Raw genomic sequence first — 25,684 nt, 5'->3', positions numbered from 1 at the left:
CATATTGCTCTGGAATATGCAGTGGTCATTCTCTGACCTTTCCGCATCCTCCGTATTTGGTGGTGACGGGCTCGAACCCTGGTCTAATCAAGAAGCGTGTGCTACGCACTGCTGCTCCTTCCCACCTGGCTACAGAGACTCCAAAAAAAAAAAAAAAAAAATGTAATTTCCATCAGGGAGTGTGGGGTTCATTATTCTATTGGAAGTTGTGGGCTGGTCATTGACACACACTAGCAAAGTTTTTGTGGATTTATTGAACGATTGTTTTCTACAGCAGCATATGTTCAGAAGCAACCAGAGGGAGTAATACTTTTGATCAGATTATCAGTAGTGATTCTTCATGCATTAAGAATATGCAGATAAAAGAACCACTAGGTGGCAGTGATCACAGTGCATAGATGTGGGATTCACTCAAAGATAACTACCATTAGGGGTAAAAGGAAGGGTTTTTGCTTTTGTAAAGGTGACTACGGTGATCTGAGACAGTGTTTAAATTCCATACAGTTTAAATTATATACCAACAGAAAATCCTAAATGGCAAGCATTCAAAGAATTAATCTTGGAAGCTACTAGGCTTTTCATACTAACTAAGAAATACTGTTCAAGGTTTAGGCCCAAATGGATGTCAGATGAACTAATGAGACATATGACAGAGAAGAAAAATGCATGGGATACATATAAATTAACAGGAGACATAGAAGCCTACGGTAGTTATAAGGTGGTCTGTAATCAAGTCACAAAGGCAGATTACGAGAAATCAGCCTTTGGCAAAGGATGCAAAGAAAAACAGCAAAACTTCCTTCTAGAGTTTACTAGTGTAAACTCTAGAAGGAAGGGGGATGAATCAGATTGGTCCGCTTGATATCGATAGTTCAACTGCAGATGATCCTGCTCGGGGAGCTAACAAACCGAACGAGCATTTTGCATCTACATTTACACACGAGGAGTTATTCGGGGAGGAGAATGCCAGGGGTGTATTAAACTCTGGCAGTGAGCTAAATGATTTTGTAATAACTGAGATCAAAGTGGAGCAGAAATTATTGAAGATAAACATAAAAAAAGGCACCTGGGGTGGATGGGATCTATCCAGTTATATTAAAGGAGGCAGCAAAGGAAGAAAGCAAACCCTTAGCCATAATTATGGGAGCTTCCTTGGACTCAGGGGAGATACCCATGGGCTGGAGATGTGCAAATGTGATCCCAATTCACAAAGGAGGATGAAAGGGTGACAAGTAATTACAGACCTGTTAGTTTAGCTTCTGTTCTGGGGAAATTAATGAAGGCACTGGTTAAATAAGAGCCACAGGATCATCTAGACAAGACTTCAGTTATAGTTTGGACACAGCATGAGTTTGTTAAGGGGAAGTCTTGTCTGGCCAATCTGATTGGATACATTTAAAATTGGAAGCAAAGAATAATTTTGATATCATATACTTTAATCTTAGGAAGGCTTTTGATACTGCTGCGCATGGAAGACTGCTGTACAAATTGGAACAATGTGGCACTGGGGGCAAATTGCTGCTATGAATAAAAGGATGGTTGAGTGCAAGAAGACAGAGTGATAATCAATGGAGACTCCTCTTTGTGGACTAATGTTATTAGTGGAGTTCCCCAGGGTTCATTGTTGTTTTCTGTATTTATTAATGATATTGATGAAGGTATATTAAAGTTAATGTCTAAGTCTGCAGGCGATACAAAAAGTTTGGAGGGTTGTTAATGACACTGATGACAGTACACTACTGCAACATGATCCTGAAAAGTTGAGCAGATGGGCTGAGAGGTGGCAACTGAAGTTTAACATTGAAAAATGTAAAGTATAACATTATTAACAGTAAAAATGTAACATATCAACTGTGTAGTACTACACTAATGGTGTAGAGAATGAAAAGGATCTGGAGGTAATTGTGCAGTCAGATATGAAGTTTTGTGAGCAGTGCAGATGGTCTGCAAGAGTAGCTCATGGTGTCTTGTCAATGATATACAAGAATTTTTCTAGCAGAGATAAGGAGATGATTATCTCCTTGTATAAGGCAATGGTCAGGCCACACCTTGAGTATTGTATACAAGTCTGGAGGCCTCATTTTAGGAAAGATGTAAAGTTGCTCGAACAAATACAGAGAAGGGCAGCAAGATTAGTGAATGGAACAAAGGATTGCTCTTATGAAGAAAGGCTTAAGTTTTGCAAATTACAGTGTCTGGAAACTAGGCACCTGTGAGGTGATCTGATTGAGGTGTATAAGGCCTTGAATGGTTTGAGCAAGCTCAATGCTAATGGAATTCTTCCTCTTGCCCAGAATAGATCTAGACAATCATTTGGAGCAAATAGATGGGTGAAATGGAAAGATTTTTTTTTTTTTTTTTTGGCTAATGCTGTATAAGCTTTCTTTCTTGCATCATATGCCTTTACTAATGCTAAAAACGATATGTTCAGGGAGGAGGGGTGCATTAATATTGAAAAGTTCAAGAAATGTCTTAAGTAGAGAATTACAATAACTGACTTTAAACTCTCATGCACGTGCACAAACTCGACATAGTCTTTGTTTCAAGTGCCCCTAATAATCGACTGTGTTTTTAAATATAAGTTAATGCTTAGAGTTTTACCCATGTACCGGGGCAACGGCAGTGTTTTTATATCTTCTGAGATCAAAATCTTCAAGTTCTGTACCTTCTAACACTTCCAACAATCCTGTTAGTTAAATCGAATCGGGCACCTTTCTGCTGCAGAAGCTCGCCATTCCTACAGCTTGGAAGAATTTGCCCACTCATTGCCATCTTTACCGTCTGTGACCACTGTCAAGATCAGGAAGGGGGTGATAATCTCCCCATAGGGTGAAGTGTCTCTTAGCATACGTCATAAAGTAAGTACTGTATTCTAAACTTTTATTCTTCCCACAAAGTTAAGCCTTACTATACAAGTGGCAGCATGGCGCAGAAGCAATCTGAAACATGCAGAAAATGCTCACAATCTACAAATTGCTAGATTGCAGTGGCCCCTGTAGGCTTGTTTTTTGTGAGACCTGTTGTCTTTTAAAAAACTTAGCTTGCGCCTCAGCCCAGAGGCGATCACGATGGCAATGTGCTGCATGCCGTGGGCACAAAAAGTAAACGCCATAGAATCAAAGGCAAGGAATAGTGTCTCCCCCTCCCCACCTCCGTCGCCAGCAGGCTACTCCGGCGAAGTTGACTGCAGGTCACCTAATACAAGCATGTCCGACTCCACCACAGTTCTAAGCCGAGACGCTCAGGCGCAAACTGATCAGGTCCTAGAGCAGCACGAGGAGCGCATGCGTCAGAATTGTAGTAAAATGGGCAAGAAGTTTACCTTATTTGAAAATATTCTGAAAAAGTTCTGCACAGAGAATACAACCCTAAGAGAGTCAATACATAGGCTGGAAGACCTACAACATTCTATGCACCATTCTGTGTCCTTGCTGCTGGAATCCATCAGTAAGCCCATCCAGGATACAGCAGACTCCTTACCTATGCAAATTGTTCAATACTCGAAACAAATGGTTTCTGACTACCGCATCGTGCAGCCCCCAACAGAGCCGTTACCTGCAATCCTTTCGCCTTCATCCCCTGTCCCGGAAGTTGCGAAAGCATGGGGTGAGAAATCAGCAATAAGCAGAAGTAATGTGCCTCCCAAGTAAGGCAAAGCCAGTCTTAGTAAAGAAACCTCTGTCAGCCGAGCAGATCAGAATTGTGATGCAGTTATTGGCTCTAACCCTAACACACTAGGTATTAAAATCGTGCAACGCAGAGGCAGGAGGTCTAAACCATCCAGCATATTTATAAGTCGACTATCCCCAGAAACAACGGTGGAACAAATTGAAACCCTTCTGAAGCAGCAAGACATACCCGGTAACCCCATCAGGGTTCCCACCAGGCATCCAAGCTATGCCTCTTTCCAGATCAAAATCAAAGATCCCAATATAGAAAGGTATCATCTAAACACAGATATCTGGCCTGCAGGTCTCCTGGTGATGCCATCTTTCGGCAACCATAATTTGCAACCAGACGTACATGCTATCTCGAGATCAGAGACCAGAGGTCTCGAGATAGCATGTACCCCTGGTTGCACATTGCATAGCTATGCAGAGAGATGCACCATGGCAGGGTGCATCTCTCCGCATAGCTAGGCAGCAAACCAGACTATACCTTTCAACCTAATGAAAGAAGAGCAGCCACAGTGCTCACTAAATCCTGCAATCATCTCGTCAAGTATGATAACCAGATACAAGTGCACATTACTAGTAGGGTGGGTGCCACACCCTACTCAAGAGGAATCCACCTCCAATCAGCCACCATCCTCAGGGAAAGGAACCCTAAAAACTTAATCCAGATCAAGCCTGTCAACGATAAACATGTGAAATGCTTCGTGCAGAAAATCAGGAGCCTGAATAACAAGCTCAGTGCCCTGACTGACATACTTCTAAGTACAGATTACGACTTTGTTATCCTTATTGAAACCTGGCTTCATGATGACATGGACATATCGCCTTTAACCACCAACATCGGTTATCAGTCTGTTCTGGCAAACAGGAAAGATAGGAAAGGAGGGGAGTCTTAATCTGCCAAAGGCAACAGTTCCCTCTGAATAAGGCTTGTGCATATTCTGGTAAAGATTTTGAGGCTGCGCTGGGCTGCTATCTAGTCGATGGACTACAGTTACTAGTATGTGCAGTTTACTTACCCCACCTGTTGCAGACCAATGCATTACTAATTTTTCTGCTTGGCTCCTGACCTCTATCAAGTGCAACCAGAAAGTAATAATTCTCTAAGACTTCAACCTGTCCCTGCCAGCTGCACCAAAGCTCCTCGATCAGTTAATTTTGGATCTGTCGAGTCTCAACATCCATTGCATCTGTGTCCCCCCCCTCTCACGGAGAAGCCACATTACAGAGAATCTTTTCCAGCCATGGGAGTGTTGAAGCTGTAATCAGTTCTAATTTGGCATTTCCCTCCGACCACAGGCCAATTGAAGCTTCTCTCGTCCTGTTGAAAGAATGCTATAACTAACCAAACCAATCGAACTCGATTGAAAAGATCAGGAAAGCTGTATATGATCCAAAATACCTAAAAATTGAAACAGCAATGGATCTCTTTAAGCTCTACCCCTGGTGAACTCTCAGTGAAATCGATATAGAGGAAGCTGCATTTTGGCTTCAGAAACGGTTGTCTTTCATTACTAGAGTGGCCATGTCAAGAGTTTGCGTCATCTTCCCACACTCGAAATCGTGGTGGTCCAGCATCCTTATGCACCAGTTTAAAGAAAAACAATGGCTACATGCCCAATTCAAGAGATCACCCACAGAAAGTTCATACTCAGCATACTCAATAGCCAGATACAGTTTCCAGAAATCCAAGAAGCAGGCTACAAACTCATTCACAGAGAAGAGGATAGCGTGTGGCCAGCGATCCTGGTTGGCCAATCACATCCGATCAGCAGAATCGTTAGACCTGGCCGAATGGTGCGATCATGTAACCCGGTTCGTCAAAACAGACAGTCCAGCTGCGGACTCCCCTGGAACAGTGCACACTACAACATAACTAATCTCACTAACGTGACAATTGGCAAAGAGGAGCTAATCAAAGCCATCAATGTCCTGTCCAATAAGAAATCAATGGGAAGTGACTCTATTCCCACCTTTTGCCTTAAAGTTGCCTCCTACTTCATCAGCGATGAGCTGACAAAGTTGTTTAACAGAATTTTACAACAGGGTGTTGTCCCAAACGCTTGGCTAAATTATAGTCATCCCAATTCCAAAGGTGCAGAATCCAACCTCTACTGCTGACTATAGGCCTATTTCAATCTCCTCCCCTTTTCTCAAATGCCTGGAGAAGTGCTTGTTTAAAGTGGTTGCCAATCAGATCCTTTCCCAGAGACCTCAGCATACACATTATGCGCTCTCACAAAGATCGCCAATAACATGCATACAGGCTCTGAATTTGAAAACCCTTCAAGCCTGAGAGCAAGGCTATGTTATGCATGCTGTTTTTCTTGATCTGAAAGCGGCCTTTGACTCAGTGCAAGTTTAGCCACTTATGTGCCTCATGGAGAACTACTACAGTTTCACGGGTAATGTCTCGAAGCTCCTCAGAAATTTGCTGACCAAGAGGTGTCTTACCTTCCAGCAGGAAGGTAAGACACCTCCTGTATACCCCAGGCTGCTTTTTTCAGCAATATTTATTCCACTAATGAATAAAATATTTGCGTTTATGGCCTACGCCGATCACATTGTATGTTACCTCTCAAGCCCGGCTAACACCTTACCAGACCAGGCAGAGGAATTATCAAATTCTGTCAATTATCAAATTCTGACAAATATCTCTCCTCTTTCTGTGAGTACGCTACTTATTTTGGGCTTTAAATAAACCCTGAAAAATCCAAATATGTCATCTTCTCACCTAGAGTACAAGCAGATCTCAATCAAGAAGCCTCTCTGCAGCCCTCCATTGCGGGGCATGTTCTCGTCGCCACTCATTCCATAAAATTTCTAGAAGTGGTAATGGATGAAAACCTAATGTATAAGGAACAAATCCAGCAACTGCGTTCAAGAGCATTACGGGCTTTTTTGGGGTATGAAACTTGATCTCTGTAGAGTGCACAACAAGGAAACAGTCAGAAAATTTCTCCTCTACTACTTTAGTTCTATCATCAGTTATGGGGGTCTGGAATTCTGGGTCCTAAAGTGGGCCAACAATTGGACTCACCTACCCTATACAACATCAAAATCACAGCTCTGCATAAATCTGAGATACACCCCAGCCCAGCACCTGGCATATGCAAGGAAGCTCACAATGGCACTTAATCTGTGCTCCACTGCTCTCAACTTCGTTAATTATCTGGGAAGTCATAGGCTGGAAAATTCCTGGTAGAGCCCTCAGAAACCGTCTAGTGCTAACCTGCAGAAGCTCTCGACCTTCAAGCAGCACTTTCCAAACAGCATCATCAGCGCACTGAACTCCACAAACATTGATTTGGATGTGCAGTCCAGAGATTCTGTCTACAGAGAAGAAAAGCGCAAATCCATAGTCAAAGTGCAGTCAGCATTCCTGCAATTGTCAGCGGAATAACTCCCAGTGAAAGTCTCCAGACTGCCTCACAGCTTGTATATAATAACTATAAAATCTATGTACTATAATGGAATATAAGCTCTGCATAATCAATCTATTATAATAACTATAAAATACATTTATTGCAATATTAGCTGTGTATATTGCACTGTGTATGAATTCTATGTATTTGCTGTGTATCCACATCGTTTTTTTATGTACTGAATGAAATGTGTCCAGTTAATTGTAAGATTCCTCTGGTTGCCTGTAGCAGGAATCGTGTCCTACATTTCTATGAATAAAGTATTTTATTATTATTATAAATTCCTCACAATCCTATCAGGCAATTTTAATCCTATAAATTTTTCTTATTAAAGAAATTAGAACAGTTTATTAAGGAAAATTTTTGCAATTTAACACAAAAGAACTTATTACTTATTTCCTGCTTGAAAGGGAAAATCAAACATTAGATTTAATATTTTTGGATAGAGTGTCATTTAGATGCAGATTGTTTGTCCTATTTTTAACTCTGTTCACTTTGAGCTTACAATGTCTTTTGACATAAAACATCCCTTTTAATTTTTTTCCACATTCTTTTTGTGCAAAACTCAGGGCAAAAAAAAAAAATTAAAAATTATCAATTTCTCCACAGTTAATTGTCCTTCAATTGTTAAGTATTCCCATTTGATCTTGCCACAAAACTGCTAATAAGATTGCCCTCACATTAAGCAAGGAAATCAGCTATGAAGACGATAATTAATCGCTTTAAAAATTCAACATTTTCTTTCAGTGTATATGAAAAAAAATTGCTAAATTACCATAATAAATATTTTAACAAATGAGCATCATATTACAAACCTTATACTAGAATCTTGTTTACATGCACAATAAGTAAAAACAAGGAGTAAAAATTTGTTTTGGCATCATCATTAGCAAAGGCATCATATGATACAAGAAAGCAAGCTTATACAGCATCAACCACAAAAAAAAAAAAAAAAAAAAAAATGCTTTTCATAAAAAAAAAAATGCTTTTCATTGATCCATTCATTCCAAATGTTTGTCTAGTTCTGCCTTGAATTTATTAAAGCTATCAAACTTTCACAAAAGATGGAAGCTTGTTCCAGCAATCAACTGCCTGCTGACTAAAGGCAAACTTCTGCACATCTATTCTACAACTGTCTTTCCTCAGAATCTATGCCCCCTCAGGTTTGTGATCTAAGCAAGAGGAAGAATCCCATCAGCATTGAGCTTGCTCAATCCATTCAAGGCCTTATGCACCTCAATCAGATCACCTCGCAGGTGCCTAGTCTCCAGAAGCTGCAATTTGCAGAACTTAAGCCTTTCTACATAAGAGCACCCCTTTGTCCCCTTCACCAGTCTTGTTGCCCTTTTCTATAATCATTCTAGCAATACTACCTCCTTCCTAAAATGAAGCTTCCAAACTTTTTTCTCAAACTGCTTAATTCATTATATTTTACTATACAGCATCCTTACCCTTTCTCAGTTGACACACATAAGGAGACAATTTAAATGGTAAAAGGATAGTTGTGTGAAAGTTTTCTTCCAACCAGAGAGTAACTGAATGTTAGAACAAACTCCGTCTGATGTTATGAAAGTAGGTAGTTTGATACATTTTAGGATTAGACTTTTTTTTTTTTTCATAACGTTGCTGTACAAGCTTGTTTCTTTGCATTATTTGCCACTATATAAAGGCCTCCGTAGCCGAGTGGTCAGGAACGGGAGTGCAGTAGCACACGCTCTTTGAGTAGACCAGGGTTCAAGCCCCTGACTGCTGAATACTGTCGATCTGCCAACCCGCACTGGATCGGCGTGGCAGATTATGGTCCATTTCCCTCAGCATGAATTGTTGAGGAGGCTTCCATCCTGCAGTGGGTTGATAATGGCTGCACTTTATTTTTATTTTATACAGATAATGTGCTACTTCATAAGCCATTAAATTCACCATGCAATAAAAAAAAAATAAAATCTAATTTACATGATACGTCGATAATCCATAAATAAACAGCATCTTTTGTGATGTCTTCACCTTATCTTTATCTACTTAATTTTTATATGAATAACTTTTCTATTATAATGAAATAAGAAATTCATTATAACATCTTGATATACGAGGGTGGTTTAATAAAGAATTGCCCTCACCTACTTCCACATGTAGCAGAGTCATGATATTTTGTGTGTAACAACATACATATCTCTGTACTAAAGGTGTAAAATTTTAGCCCTGTGTCTTAATTTGTTTTTCTCTTACAGAGCCGAACGTGTGATGAAGTAGCATCAGGGACAAAGTTGAAGCCAGAGCTGTAATCCGGTATCTGTTCTTGAAGGGGAAATCTAAAGAAATCCATGAGGAGATGACTGCTGTATACAGGGTCTCAAAAATATTGGTACAAACGTTTAGGGGAGGAGGATGTTAAAGCATTTAACATCTAAAGGAATGTGAATCGCATAGGAACCCATAACCGGAAACATCATGGGAAAGTAGTAGTAGAGGCACAAGAAGCAGAAATGACACAAGACAGTAATTAGTGGAAAACATTTATTTGACATAATATTAACAATGGAGTACGAGATGGATGCATTTCACGATGTTACAACAGATGCGCCAAAACTCCACCATGAGACATGATGCATGTGTCACAACGACGCAGCATGGATTGGCGAACAGTCGAACACACCTGGAGTTTCTTTGACAGTAGCAGCAGCACAGACGAGACCCATTTCCGTCTCCACAGGCGATTCATACACGATAGATTTGAGAGCTCCCCACAGAAAGAAATCAAGGCTCGATAAATCAGGTGAGCGTGGGGGCCAGGCAACGGGTCCACCACGGCCAATCCGTCGACACCCAAAATGCCTGTTCAAATGGTCACGAACACACCTTCCATAATGGGTAGGTGCCCCATCATGTTGAAACCAAATGTTGCGTCTCACATTTGCTGGAACATCGTCAAGTAACCCTGGTAGAACTTGTTCAAGAAAGATCCGATATTTAGCGGAGTTCATGCGGGATGGTAACAGATATGGGCCGACTAAGCAGTCACCGACCATACCTGCCCACACATTTATTGCAAAGCGATGTTGTGCTGAATGGAGGCGCACACCGTGTGGGTTATCGTGAGCCCACACATGAGCATTGTGCTGATTGAATAAGCCTCATCTGTGAACAAAACATAGGCTGGAAAATTCAAGTCTTGAACACTTTCTTGGAGAAACCACTGCGCAAAAGCCACACATGCAGGATGATCTTGGGGGAGTAGTAACTGAACCCTTTGGAGATGAAAGGGGTGAAGAAATCGTCGTGCCAGACACGCTGTACACTGCAAAGAGACACTCCTAAGGCAGAGGCAAGGGCACGTGTGCTGGTAGTAGGATTATTCAGGACAGCATTCAACACACTTTCTTCCATGGCGGGAGTTCGCGTCGAATGTGGTCTGCCCGCACTACTCCTGTTACCTCTAAATAACCCATAACCGCACAAATTTTGATGCACACGGGCAAACAAATGGTGGTCCGGTACATGTCTGCCTGGGAAGCGTTCTCCATAAATTCGTTGAGCGGCTCGTCCATTGCCCTCTGCTAATCCATACACTAAGTGCATGTCCGCCAGCTCACAGTTCGTATATCGATGCATGCTCTTCATGCAGAAACTACCGTGCCATCTACAGACTTACGGTGACGTTTCCGGTTATGGGTTCCTATGCGATTTACATTCCTTTAGATGTTACCTACCTCCCCTAAACATTTGTACCAATATTTTTGAGACACCCTATATAAGGATGAAGCCCCATTGGCACTGTGAAGCACTGGCATAGACAGTTTAGGTGTGATTGGGCATTGTGAAGCACTGGCATAGACAGTTTAGGTGTGGTCGGACATCAGTAGAATCTGAACCCATTCCAAGTCGTTCCCATTCAGCCATTGATGACAGCACGATCAAAAAAGTGTTAATCATGGAAGATCACTGGATATCTGTGCGTGAATTTTCCCAGGAAGTGAAGATTAGTGTGGGCTCTGTTGAAATAGTCCTTCATGACAAACTCCATTTACAGAAATTGGGTGCAAGATGTATTCCCCGATTATTGACAGGTTTCCAGAATGCTGATCGACAACAGAAATCACAAGAGTTGTTAGCCCTGTGCCAAAAAAAAATAAGGAAGACTTTTTCTCTTGTTTAATCGCTCAGGATGAAAGTTGGATAAACCATTTCAACCCTGAAAGTAAAAAAGCAGTCCACAGAATAGCGACATCATGGTTCACCAATTCCCAAGAAGGCAAGGGTCCAAGCATCAGCAGGAAAGGTCTTGCTGACAGTGTTTTGGGATGAGAAAGGCATAGTAATGATTGATTAGGGGCCGAAAGGTAGAATTACAGGTGCTTATTATGCCAACTTACTTTCAACAAAATTACGGGAGAAAATCAAAACATGTAGGCGTGGCATGCTGTCCAAGACAATGCCCCAGTTCACACTACAGAAATTGCAACAATACAAGTGGCCACTTGTGGATATGAAATGTTGCCCCATCCAGCCTACTCACCTGATCTTACACCAGTCTTCTTGTTTCCTTCCCTCAAATCATTTTTTCGGGCAACCCACATCCCTTACGACAAGATACTCGTTTCTGCAACAGAGTCATGGTTCAAAGACCAACCTCACCACTTCTACAAAAACAGTATGCATAGCCTCATCCATCAATGGGAAAAATGTGTAAATCTGCACGGTGGCTATGTACAGAAGGACTAAAACCTGTGCCAAGAATCAACAGGCTAGCACCTCTGCAGCTAGGTTAGGGCAATTCTTTATTGAATCACCCTCGTAGCATTATACTTTTTGCCTTGTCACCCCATCTGGCTATTATGCTGTACAGGTTAGCCTATAGTACTTTATATGATATTCATTATTTATTTATTTTTTATTATTAAAAATAACTATTTTTTTTAATAAAATATCATACAAATCAATTCATTTTTTTCTATGGCAGCTATCCAACAAAATAGGTTGCTCTATCCACAGAACTTTGAATAGTTTCAGAGGTGTAAAAATTGATGAAACCTATTCAACTTGAACGTCTGTTGAGTGTAATTTTTGAGGTGTACATATGAAGGAATTTTGTATGAGGAAAACAGATATCAAAGGAAATGGAATGATGAGGAAACGTGAGCTGAATTACAAATGAATGGTGGCTGGATGTCCAATTGTAATTAGCATTAATAGAGGCACATGCAGTGCTGGATTAAGGCATGGGCTTACAGGGCCCTTGCCATTCTTTAAGGGGAGCAAATTTTACAAATCATGAAAAAAAAAAAATATATATATATATATATATATATATATATATATCCTTAGTAAAGGGGGGAGCAAAAAATCTTTCTGCTCAGGGCATGAAAATACCTTGGTCAGGCACTGGGCATATGATGCAAAAAAAGCAAGCTTACACAGCATCAGCCAAAAAAAAACTTCCCATTTCACCCATTCATTCATGCCAAAAGTTTGTTCAGTTCTTCCTTGAATTTATTTAAGCTATCAACTTCCAAGACAGATGGAAGTTTTCTACCAAATAACTATCTACTGGCTAAAGGCAAATTTCCACACAACTGTCTTTCCTTAATTTGAAATTATGCCTCCTCAGGTTTGTAATCTGAACAAGAGGAAGAATCTCATCAGCATTCAGCCTGCTCAAACCATTCAAGGCCTTATACATCTCAATCAGATCAACTTGCAGGTGCCTGGTCTCCAGACACTGCAATTTGCAGAACTTAAGCCTTTCTTGGTAAGAACATCCTTTTGTTCCCCTCACCAATCTTGTTGCTGTTCTCTGTACTCATTCTAGCAACTCCACATCCTTCCTAAAATGAGGCCTCCAGACCTGTACACAGTATGCAAGGTGTGTAGCCTTACAGAATTCTGTAAAAAAAAAAATCTCAGATACACTATTGACACAAACCAAAATCATATCTGCAATGAAGTATAAGGGGTTATGTTATATAGTATATCAGCAAAACCAATTACAATGTTGTTTTATTTATACAACAAAGCAACTATGGCTATGAAACATTGGTCCACTATATGTATTCGGTTCCTGAATGGAAAACCAGAGTTTTGGTTTTCTATACCAGGAGCATATGCAGTGCCTCTGGAATATGTTTATTTGCATAGTTCATTGAATAAGGGGAATTTGCATAGTTCCCCTCTATGGAGGGGGGAACTATGGAAAAATTAAGACTGTGAACTTGCCACCATGAAAAAAAAAAAAGTCCATAAAATTCCACCTTGGCAGAATTAGAACCCACACCTTTTCCACATGGTATGGAAGGCCAACAATCACAATAATTATGCTACCCATAAATATAACTGAATAACAGTTGCAATCATAATAAAATGTTAGTACAAATATTGCAAATACTTTCTTGTCTCATATATTTAATAACAACAAATATTTCATTTTCTTTATAGCACATCTGACCCCGTGAGATTAAAACAGTTCAAAAACTAAACACACACATCTTAGCCAAAAAAAACTACTACTTACATTACCATCCTAACAAGTGGTTTTTTTCTACATGAATTAACGGGAATTTTAAATATGAACAAAAGAAAACGTTCCGGGAAATTATTCATGGGTATACTGGAAGTTTTAATGTTATCATTATGTGTAAATAATCAAGGTTTAGGTTTAATAAATAATTAATAATTATTCAATTTTTAATTTTAGATTGATTTTGGAGCATGACATTAATGACACTATGCATAACCAATATTTTTTTATATATATATTTTTTGACAGAAGTAAAAATGCAAAATGTTAGCCCATTTTATTTCATATTCTTTGATGTGACAGAAAATATGTTTTTCAATTCCACATGGAAAAAATTTACCTGCTAGGAAGTGTACAGATGAAATAATCCAATACTGATGAGTGAAACAAAGGGTTGCTGTTACCAAGAAAGGCTTAAGTTGTGCAAATTGCAGTCTGGAGACAAGGCACCTGCGAGGTGATCTGATTGAGGTGTAGAAGGCCTTGAATGTTTTGAGCAGGCTCAATGCCGATGGGATTCTTCTTCTTGCTCAGATTCCACACCTGAGGAGGCATAAATTCAAGTTGAGGAACGCCAGTTGTAGAACAGACTGTGTGAAAATTTTCCTTTAGCAAGCAGCTGGTTGATGGCTGAAACAAGCTTCCATTTGTTCTTGTGGAGGTTAACAGCTTAAATAAGCTTCCTAATTTCCTAATTAGCACTTCCTAATTCATTTCACAAATATACGTGGTCTCAATTCTAATCTCAACGATGTCCATTTCCCCTTGCAGTCTGCCAAACCCCATGTACTTTTTCTGACAGAAACTCAGTTATCAGTTGATTCAACTACTGCTCATCTCAGAGGCCCAAATTATTCACTGTATGATTCCTTTTGCCTCAAAGGTGGTACTTGTGCATATGTCCATTCCGATATTCCCTGTCAGAGACTTGGCAATTTGGAATCTCCTCTCTTTGATCTTCTCTGGCTTAAAATCTCTCTACCTCATTGTGTAAAATTCACCTGTTGTCTCTACCATTCTCCCAACTCCACTAATCACTTGGAGCTCTTTGACTTCCTCTCTTTGCAACTTGACTTTCTCCAGTCCAACTTTCCTAACAGTGAGGTAATTTTCCTCGGTGATTTTAATGTTCACAACTCCAGCTGGCTTCTGTTTTCTAGTCACACCGACGCAGCAGGTCGAGATGCTGAGGCTTTTGCAATTACAAATGACCTAGCACAGATTGTTCATTTACCTACAAGAATACCGGACAATCCTAATCATACAGCCAATACGCTTGATCTTTTTCACACAAACAACACTTCTAAGTACAAGGTCGAAGTGAGAGGACCTTTAGGCACTTCAGATCACAACTTGGTGATTGTCTCTTCTCCAATGGAACCTTTATCTCATGGCTATTCCCAACCTCGTGTTGTTTGGCATTACAAGAATGCAAAATGGGATGACCTGCAAGACTTCTTTTCTTCTTTTCCTTGGTCGGATTACTGTTTCAAAACGTCTGATGTCAACATTTGCTCAGATCGTGTCAGTGAAATTATTCTTGCAGGAATGGAATCCTTTATCCAACACTCCACTTTAAAATCTCGTCCTTTATCTAAACCTTGGTTTTCCAATAAATGTGATAAGGCTGTTCAAGAGAAGAATGTTGCATATCGTAATTGGCTTGTTTCTAATTCTTCAGTTTCATTTTCTGCCTACACCAAAGCTCGCAACAATTGTAAAGCAGTTATTAATCAGTCCAAACTAGAGTTTGAACAGGCTAAGAGTAGAAACTTGCTTCTTGCCCTAATGGTAGCCGAGCATTCTGGTCTCTTGCCAAAGCTATTGGCCACAACTTTTGCCCATCTCTGCTCCCACCTCTGTCCAAACCAGATGGTTCTGTTGTCACTTCAGCCAAGGATAAAGCTGACCTGCTAGCATCCCATTTTTTTTCCAGCTCATGTATTAATGATCTTGGTAAAACACCTCCCACCATTCCCAACACAATCCATTCAATGCCTCCTGTGGTCTTCCGTCAAAAGGATATCAGAAGGATTTTGATGAATTTGATGCTAAGAAAGCTTCAGGTCCTGATGGTATTTCTCCACTTGTTCTCAAAACCTGTGCTCCTGAACTTACTCCTGTTCTTTGCCGCCTTTTTTCACTTTCTTATTCCAAAGGTGTTTTTCCTTCTGCTTGGAAATTTGATCATATCCAGCCAGTTCCTAAAAAGGGTGACAAATCCCTCCCATTCAATTATCGTCCCATTGCAGTTACTTCTACTCTTTCTCAAGTAATGGAGAAATCAATTAACCGCCAACTCTTAAACTACCTAGAAACCTTCCGTCTGATCAACGATCGCCAGTATGGATTCCGTCAGTGTCGATCCACTGGTGATATTCTGGCTTATGTTACCCACTTATGGACTAATTCAAGGGAAAGGTTCGGTGAAACACAAGTAGTTGCTCTTGACATCTCAAAGGCTTTTGATCATGTTTGGCATAAAGGTCTTCTAAACAAGCTTCTATCTTATGGTTTGCCAACTGTTTTTAGTAATTGGTTATCCAGTTTTCTCTCTGATTGCTCACTGAGGGTGATGGTAGATGGCTCTCTGTCTTCTAACTTCTCCACTAATGCCGGTGTCCCCCAAGGTTCAGTTCTTTCCCCCACTCTTTTCCTCTCGTATATTAATGACCTTCTTCAATTGACTGGAAATCCTAACCATAGTTTTGCCGATGATAGCACATTGCATTCCACTTTCCATTTTGGGAAACCTTGTCCTGCTCAATCAGCTTCAACTTCTCGAAAATCTGCTACCAATTCCTTAAATGCCGATCTTCAGGTAATTCTCCAGTGGGGCAAAGAAAACTTTGTTAATTTCAATCCTTCTAAAACTCAGTCTTGTCTTATATCTCGCAAAAAGGATTCTTCTGCTCCTATGCTTACCTTTAGTGACACTCCGATTTCTAGGCAAAATGATATATCTCTTTTGGGGATTACCCTGACTTCTAATCTCTCTTAGCACAAGCAAATATTGCTTCCTCTGCATCTAATGTTACAAATATTGCTTCCTCTGCATCTAAAAAACTTGGTTTTCTCTTTCGCTCTCGGCGTTACTTTTCTTCCAAACAGCTGCTCACTCTGTATAAATCTCAAATCTGCCCTGCCATGGAATATTGTTCCCACATCAGGGGTGGTACCCCCAAAACCTCTCTCAGGCTTCTTGATTCAATTCAGAAGAGGGCAGTTAGGTTAATTAATGATTCATCTCTAACAGAGTCTCTCCACTCGCTTTCTCATAGACGTACTGTTTCTGCTGCATGCCTCTTCTACAGATATTTCCACGGGCACTGTTCTTCTGAATTGGCTTCTATAATTCCCGCACTCTCTCTCTTTGAAAACAGTCAGAACACGTGCCGCCACCAGCCAACATCCATTTACTGTCCAACTTCAAACCCACAGAACTAACTTTTCATCTTCCTCATTTATTCATTCAACTGCCGTTTTCTGGAACAACCTTCCTTCATACGTATTTCCTGAAAATTACAATCTACAGAAGTTCAAGTCCAATGTCAACAAATATCTTTTTCGTCTTCTCAACCTCCAACCCATGCACGGTACTAAGTACTATAGGTTCTAATACCTCTCGTGTTTGGGGTTCACATAAAAAAATAAATAAATAAATAAAATAAATAAATAAATTCAATGCTGAACTAGACAAAATTTTGGAGCGAATGGATGGGTGAAAGGGAAGGTTTTCTTTTTTTTTTGGCTGATACTATATAAGCAGTGGCGACTTATGACTCTGATGTATGGGGGGGTGCTGCTTCTTAAAGTTACATTAAATTGCCTTGGTTATAAGACATGTAAACATAGATAGTAATTGAAAGTGTCTAGCACAATCTTCTGCCTGTGGTTTAACTCCAAAAAAAGTTTAAAATAATTTTGTGTTTTTATTCGTTTATTATTGAGATTATTGGAAATAGTTGTTTTCCCATGAACTAAAGGCCTGGTTCATGGGCTCTGTTTAATACTTGTATTAAATAAAACAATTATTTTATTTATTTTATTTTTTTTTCATTTTCAGAAATAGAGGATGAGTATACTATATGTGGGAGCTGTTAATAAATATATTTGCATTGTTCTTCACAAAATTTCATATAACCCGGTTGACTGCATATTTTGATTTAAAAAGCTGGGGGTGCTGCAGTTCTGCAGTGCCTACCAAGGAGCTGCCCCTGTATATAAGCTTGCTTTCTTGCGTCATATGCCTCTACTAATGGTAATACCATGCTGATAAACCAATTTCTCTAAATATTTTCCTTTGTTCAAATTTAAAAAATACATCAAAAATAAGAGTATTTTTCATCCACTGATTACAATCCTTAAAGCATTACTGTATGAAGCTTTTTCACTGATACATTGTCTTCAAAAGACTTTAAAACTGCCACGTATCTCCTTTTTCAACATGAATTCAATATTAAAAACAGCAATAACTTCCTAAGTAACTCACCTTAATGCAACAAAAGTAAATTAATTAACTAATCTTACAACTCTTACTAACCTAAACATCCCTTATTTAAAATGCAAACTATTTTTTTCAAAAATAGTATGCAAAGTTGAAGTTATCATTAAAGAAAATATATGTCATTTACTTTACATAATCTTACATTGTGTATAAGGCAAACAAGAGGATAATACCTGCCTGCATATAGTCTGATAGCACGGAGAAATGGGGGAGAATATATATGATAAGAATGAGAAAAAGATAAGATAAGGGAAGAGAAATTTTTTCTCCAAGTTCAAAAATCAATCATCCACTAACTTCCCTCATCACAGATCTATTTCAAAATTCTTGGAAAACTTGTTTGTTACTTGTACATTCATCAAAAGAAGTTCTGCAGTATTCTTCTGTGACTTACAGTAATTAAAAAATTAAAATAAAATAAATTGTCTCAGAATAACCATACTCAGAATATCAGTGAGACATTGAAATCTCCATAAGCCTTTGCAGTAAAAAAAAATAATACAAGCCTGGATCATTTTTGAAAGCAATGTATTTTTATTTAAAAAAGTGTTTGAAATCAAAATCTTTATAGGATCATTTGCCGATGCTTGAAAAAATATCATCAGCAAATGATATTTTATATGATTAAAATAAAATAAAATACTTAAACTGCAATCTGCTTCTAAATTCCACACAACTGACAACATGAATATCCTGTCCTCCATGACAGTAAAAATAAATTTCTGTTTAAACTCAGTAAGGCACCATGCCAGAGAAGCTTACAACTTCACTCTTTTATTGCAGGCAATATTATCAGTGTAACAATTAACAATGGGATGAACATTTTTTGTGGAAGTGCATGTGTTGCCTGGCAATGATTCATAAATATAACATACCCATGTGCATTATCCAAAACCAACAATCAGTGGTATAGAGAAGTTCAAATATTTGGAGACAATCAAAATTCTTAAGGCTTCTTCAATGAAAACTGCAATTAGCCAATCTCAGGTGGAAAGAGAGGTGAGAATTTTCTCACCTTGGTAATTCCACATTTTTAATCCCATACATGTAAATCAGCCTATGATTATGAAGATAATACATGTTAAGACATATGAATTGGCATATGACCAGCAGTCAAATTTCAAAAAAAAAAAAAAAATGCAACCAACAGCATCAATATTTCACAGTGACAACAGTTGATGTCATGATGTTTACTTTTACACCATAACCTGCTTAATAAACTTTCATAATTAAGTTTTGAATAACATTAAAAAAAAACAAGGATTATGAATCCTTGTTTTTTCCTGAATTGATTATGAATTTGTTTATTTTCATTTAAACAAGTTTTTGAAAACCACATCACTGATTATATTTGATTAAAAATAAAAATGAAAAATAACTCCGCTACATTGCACACAGCTAATGTAACCTCTTAGGTTGTAAATGATTTTTTAAAAAAGTAATTACTGCCATTATGAATATATTTTAGTTTTACAGTGTATATAGTACTAATGGTTTTCCCAGTCATTAAAACTCAATTTATAAATCAATTAACACTTGATTTATTGATTCACTAAAGTGATTCATAAATATCTATGCTAAAAACTTGTTTAAATAAAAGCTTCCAATTTTAGAATCAATTATCTTGCAATAAAACAATCAGTAGTTGTTGTAATACGGTTTTAAGATTGGTTTTATTGGCGCATTAGCTACTAAGGCTATACGGTTTTAAGAGCAGCAGCAACTAAAGCTATATTGTTCTGTATATACTATCTGTAAATTGCGTGTGTTCTGGGGTTGATTTTCTGTTTGATGGACAAAAAACCAGAGTTGCCGGAGGAAAATACTATGCTATGCTAGCCTGAGACCGACTAATTCAGCCATGTTGGGAAAAAGACCCATAAAAATTCCTCCCATCATTGATGGGACTCAAACTCAGGTCTTTTCCACCCAGTGTAGGGAGGACAGCAATCCTACCAACTGTGCTACCCATGAGGGCAGAACGATCAGTGAAGAAATGCCAGATGAAACTGTTGGGAACTGCAGCCATAATTCCATTTCTGTATATGGGAGTGCAACAATATTTGCTTGCTTACTGTTTGTTTCTTTTACATACAGTTCTGAGGTAGTTAAAGACAGGAGGTGTTGTATATAATGTCTGTTAAATTACATATACTCTGATTGGTTTGTCTGTTGTGATGGATGAAAAATCCAATTTTTTAGGATAAAAACATGTAACCCTTGCCTAAAACAAACTAATATTTCTCTCACCACACCTGATTCTGCATTGTGAGACAGAACAGCAATCTTTTAGTTTGAAAATCTCAATACTTGCATTATCGGGGCATAAACATAGGATAGCTGGATGTTTACTGAATCTACTTGTCACTGAAGAAGGATGGAAAAGATGAAAATTCCGTTTCCTTGGAGAAAACTGGATTTTTTTTATCCTTTGAAAATTGTATTCGAAGTTAAATTATTGAAATCTAACTTTTAGCTTATTAGCTAGTCTAGAATCTAAACTTTCAGGAAATTAACTCTGATGCTACTTTACAAATGAAATTTCCAGAAGCTGGATGAAAATCTAATTTTCTAGGAGAAAAACATGTTACCCTTGCCTAAGACAAACTAAAATTCTTCTTTGTGTGCAAGGCTAGTAATCATAACCAGTTTTAGTTTGTGAGCCTCAATGCTTGCATTACCAGGGCATGCAGCATAAGATAGCAGGATTTTTTTTTATTGAATCTATATGTCACTGAAAAAAGGATGGATATTATTTTAAATGCTCTTATTCTATTTTCAGCTATTTTATTTAGTTTTGCATTGTTTTTTAACCACTTACCAATTAAAAATCTGTATTTATTTTTAATTTTAAGTAACAGAAACACATACAAACACTACATTACTGGCACTTGATTTATTCCTTTTAACCCCAGGTGCTCACATCTGGTGAGTATGAGCTTGGCACACCCAAGGTCCTGAACTGGATATCATCATACTCCTCTTTCTTAGTGATTCCCTTTTACTTCTGATGCGTGCTCTCTCTCTCTGGGTACTTCAGAATTTTTTTTTTTTTTTTTTGGCTGGTGCAGTATAAACCTCAGGCTTCCTTGCATCATATGGCTAATAATGCTAATAATAATAATAACCAGTAGTTTGTCTAAATTACAGCATTCAGAAATTGTATTCAAAGTTCAATTATTGAAATCTAATTAGGTTCTGCACTTTACAGCTAGTGTAGAACCAAGATTTCATGGACTTTGTTACTTTACATACAAAATTGCATTTTAAAAATAAAAAAAACTCTTTAAAATGTACGTCTTATAACACACTAATAGCAAAAAAAAAAAAAAAAAAAAACGCTATACTCCAGAACATGGTGCACCTTCAGCCTGCCATGCCATGGTCTTGGGGTGTTTATTCCCCCTCTTCCAGCTGTTTTAAAATAGGAAAACGAGTTCCCGATTTTAAAACAGCGGCATGGGTGGGATAAACACCAAATATGTGGTTATGGCAATGAAATATTTACGTTCTTCGAACCAAAATAACTGCCATAAAAAATTTAAAAAAAAAAGGTCATATTGGTAACTTGTGTAACAATCATTATTCATTGAATAGTACACCAGGTGTACTACTCAACTGCCAAATTTATATCTAATGTAGTAGTTTTCAAATGGGTGATTGTAACACAGTTGAGGGAAGGAAATTTCGCGTGATTGTCACAATATAATAAAATTAAATACTAATTTCAAATTCTGGCTTGATGAAAATACTACAGCTTAAGTTTCTTTGCCTTGGAGGTGGTGTGGGAGGAAAGCCTAGACAGAGAGACTCCGATACTTCAGGGGAGCCGGGACGCACGTGAACTACGGTGCAAAAGCTACAGAACACCTGTGTCTAATTATATTTAGTGTTTACTTCTTCAAGAATACAATGTCCCACAACATGAGTACGGTTACAGGGTATCACATGTATTTTCAGAAGATGTATTTCAAGAAGGGATGAACACTACTCACCTCAGTTTTTCCTGATACGAGAACTAGGAACACTGTTTGAACATAAAAATATCTACGCCACATTCCTAAATATCTTACAGTAAACAGCCCAACGCGGAAGACCAAGGGCCTTTTCACTGCAAATCACCCCTAAAAAAGCGATTTCCTTGAGCCACTTCAACGTGGAGCTGAATGTCCGATGACTGAGGTCATGATGCTGGAACTATTTTCTCCAATATTTTGAGTATCCTAGCGCACTTTATCGCTTTCTCTCTCTCGCACTTGGTCCAAAGAGATGTTTATATTACAAGTTGTTTGCACCATATGTCAACGAAATAAGGCGGATAAAGAACCCGACAAGTGTCAGCAAATAGAAACCGCAAAACTTAGTTTCTAACTGAGAGCCACTGTTACTCAACCAAAAAGCGGTAATCTTGTGAGTACAGGGTGGTTCCAGTTGTCTTGCTGATGAACGATAAGAACTTACCCGCCATCTTATGGAAATATTATAAATCAAATTAATTAAAACGTTACAATTTTCTTATCTTTAAGACAAATTAATTAAAACGTTACAATTTTCTTATCTTTAAGACAAATTAATTATACTTAAATACTATCTATCCGTATAGGAAAAAATAAACATATTTCAGAATAGTATTAAATATTTCTTAATCAACAAAGAAAAAGACATTAAAATTATCAGACGAAATAAAAAAGGTGAAATTCTTTCCATGAAAGAGGAAGGAAACGATTTTAAGAGAAATATGGTAGTTTTCCAAATTTAAACGAACAAATATAGGAATTCCTCGGTTAATGTAATATATGTGTACTCGAAAAGTTTCACGTAAAACAAGAATTCGTTATGTGAACGTAAGATATATATTGAAAGGCAATTATTACGATTAGTGAATATAACTAAAAGTAATTACAACTACTGTGCATGCAATACCCCCAGGGGCTCACATCTGGCGAGTGTGGGCTTTGTACACCCACGGTCCTGACCTGGATATCATCATTATTCTCTTTCTTGGTGATTCCTCTCTCTCTCTCTCTCTCTCTCTCTCTCTCTCTCTCTCTCTCTCTCTCTCTCTCTCTCTCTCTCTCTCTCTCTCTCTCAATGTAACTCAGAAAATTTTTTTGGCTGGTGCAGCATAACCTTCAAGCTTCTTTGCACCATATGGATAATAATAAGAAGAAGAAGAGAAGAGAAAGACCATCCCGCCCCACCAACTGGAAGTGCTTCCTGTAACTGCGCTAGTGACCATCCAGGATGGAAGAAAACGCCAACGTATGAAGTGGAGCATCGAAATGAATACGTACATCATGCAGGCATACTACGAAACAACGAAGCTGGACACCGATATGACAACTTACAGGGCAAGACTACATACCAAGTGGCTGGAACGATTCCCGAATATTCAAGTCAGCGAATAGCGGACCAGAGAAGGACCATCGTCACGAAGAACCTGATAGCTCCTGCAGCCTTGGAAAAAATCAAGCAGGACGTGAACGATCAACTACAAAGGTTAAAGAATACGGAACCACAGGAGGAAGACCATACCACCACTGAACTAGAGGAGGGAGAGGAAGAAGAAATACAACCCACAGCAGCTGAAGTGGAAAGAGACGATGTCACGATATCCAGAATAGAGGACGAGTGCAAGAAGGCCCTAACAGAATTCAAAGGGATGGACCCCCACAAAGCTCACATGATACCGAGGCAGAGGCCAAAAAGAACCTTGTGGAGAGTCACAGACCACCTAAATCGGCACATAATACCGCGTTACCTCGACAGCAATTGTGCAACACTGGAGGCCATTCACACAGCCGTGTATTGTGCTGCAGTAGCAGCCATGAGGATTAACGGGAGACAAGCGAGAGACCAGCAGCAGAAGAACCGAAAACAGAACGAACCACCAGCTTGGGAAAGAAGACTTCAGCAGAAAATAGAAGAATTAAGAGTCGAGATAGGCCAATTGACCCAGTACCAAGTGAAGAGCATCCTCAAGAGACAACATCCAAAAATTCGAATTATTATATTAGGGCCACCCATAATTTCTTACATCTACCCATGTATTTATTTGTCTGTAAATTGCACGTGTTCTCTGGTCGATTTTCCTGTTTGCTGGACGAAAAAAAAACCCGATTTATGGGGTGGGAACCTTGCTGTCTACGCCTGAGACCGACTAACTCAGTCATGGAGTGAAAAAAGCCCATGAAAGTTCCTCGCGTCAGCGACAGCATCCACAGCAAACATGAGATAAAAAATCAGAGAACAGGAGAGAACTTGGACACATTGAAGCAGAACCTCCTTGCACTCAGCAAGAGTCTACGCCGACACAAAGAGAGCTCCCAGAGGAAAACAAATAACCGAATCTTTGATGAGGACCAAAGAGGCTTCTACAGGAATGTCAGAGAAGACGGGAAAGAAGGGAACGGACCACCGAGAAGAAAACGATTGAGGAATTCTGGGGAAACTTATGGAGCAGGGAAGTAAGACATAACAGCGGAGCGCCCTGGATAGAATTAGAACGCAAGAAAATCAAGGACGTACAAGAAAAGAGAGGGTGGGAGATTCGGGAAGAAGTAAAACAGACGATCAAGAACTCTCACAACTGGCGAGCTCCAGGAATAGATAACGTCCACAACTACTGGTACAAGAAGCTCACTTGCACACATAAGCACCTGGGAGAGCAGTTCACCCGAATGATAAGGTACCCAGAAACAATCCCGAAGTTTCTCACTCAAGGAATCACATATCTGAAGCCTAAAGAAGAAGATACAAGAAACCCTGCGATATATAGGCCAATCACCTGCCTGCCAACAATGTACAAGATCCTGACCAGCTGCTTAACTAGGAAGATATCAGACCACTTGGAGAGCCAGAACATAATGGCCGAACAGCAGAAAGGATGCAAGGAGAAATTAACCATAGATGCCGCGGTTATGGAGCATGCCTACAAGAAGCGCCGCAATATGTGCACAGCCTACATAGATTACCACAAGACCTTCGACACTGTGCCTCATAGCTGGCTAATAGAGGCGCTGAAGATCTGCAAAGTCAATCCGATAGTGACAAACTTCCTAGGAGAAACGATAGCGAAATCGAGTACTACCATTAAGGTCGAAAACATCACAACCAGGCCAATCCCGATCAGGAGAGGAATCTTTCAGGAAGATGCCCTGAGCCCATTGTGGTTCTGTCAAGCATTTAACCCGCTGTCCATCATACTCAACAGTAGCAAGTACGGATATAACCACAAAAAAAGAAGGAAGAACCTGTACACCCTCATCCACCTGATGCATATAGATGACATCAAACTCTACGCGGGAACCGAAAAGCACCTCCAGAAACTACTCCAGATCACCGAAGAATTCAGCAATGATATTAGGATGGAATTTGGTCTAGACAAATGCAAGACCCATGGATTGCACCAGGGAAAATTAGTCAACCGAAACTACCAACTGCAAACTGGTAAAGAGATCGAAGCCATGCCAGAGGGAGAGGCCTACAAATACTTGGGAATGATGCAGGCTCAGCAATTACAACGCAAGGAAATTAAGGCCTGCCTGACCGAAAAATACCATCAGAG

The 25,684-nt window shown here is 39.1% G+C and overlaps 1 protein-coding gene across 2 annotated transcripts in view; it reads right to left on the bottom strand.

Annotated features, from left to right (window-relative positions):
* The window catches only part of LOC150077146 (uncharacterized), a 102,434-nt gene extending 79,881 nt beyond the window's left edge, over positions 1–22,553 (bottom strand). For both annotated transcript variants that reach the window (XM_090386138.1, XM_090386136.1), the window contains exon 1: positions 22,113–22,553. In XM_090386138.1, coding sequence (XP_090242264.1) covers positions 22,113–22,175 — 63 coding nt within the window. In that variant the 5' untranslated portion in view covers positions 22,176–22,553. The remainder of the gene's footprint in view (positions 1–22,112) is intronic.
* Between the last annotated feature and the right edge of the window lie 3,131 nt (positions 22,554–25,684).

Source organism: Mastigoproctus giganteus, chromosome 12 (assembly GCF_048544385.1).
Source record: "Mastigoproctus giganteus isolate SK-2022 chromosome 12, ASM4854438v1, whole genome shotgun sequence".
NCBI classification, from domain to species: domain Eukaryota; kingdom Metazoa; phylum Arthropoda; class Arachnida; order Uropygi; family Thelyphonidae; genus Mastigoproctus; species Mastigoproctus giganteus.
Note: the sequence above shows the minus strand (reverse complement) of the source record. Positions and strands in the feature narration are given on the sequence as shown.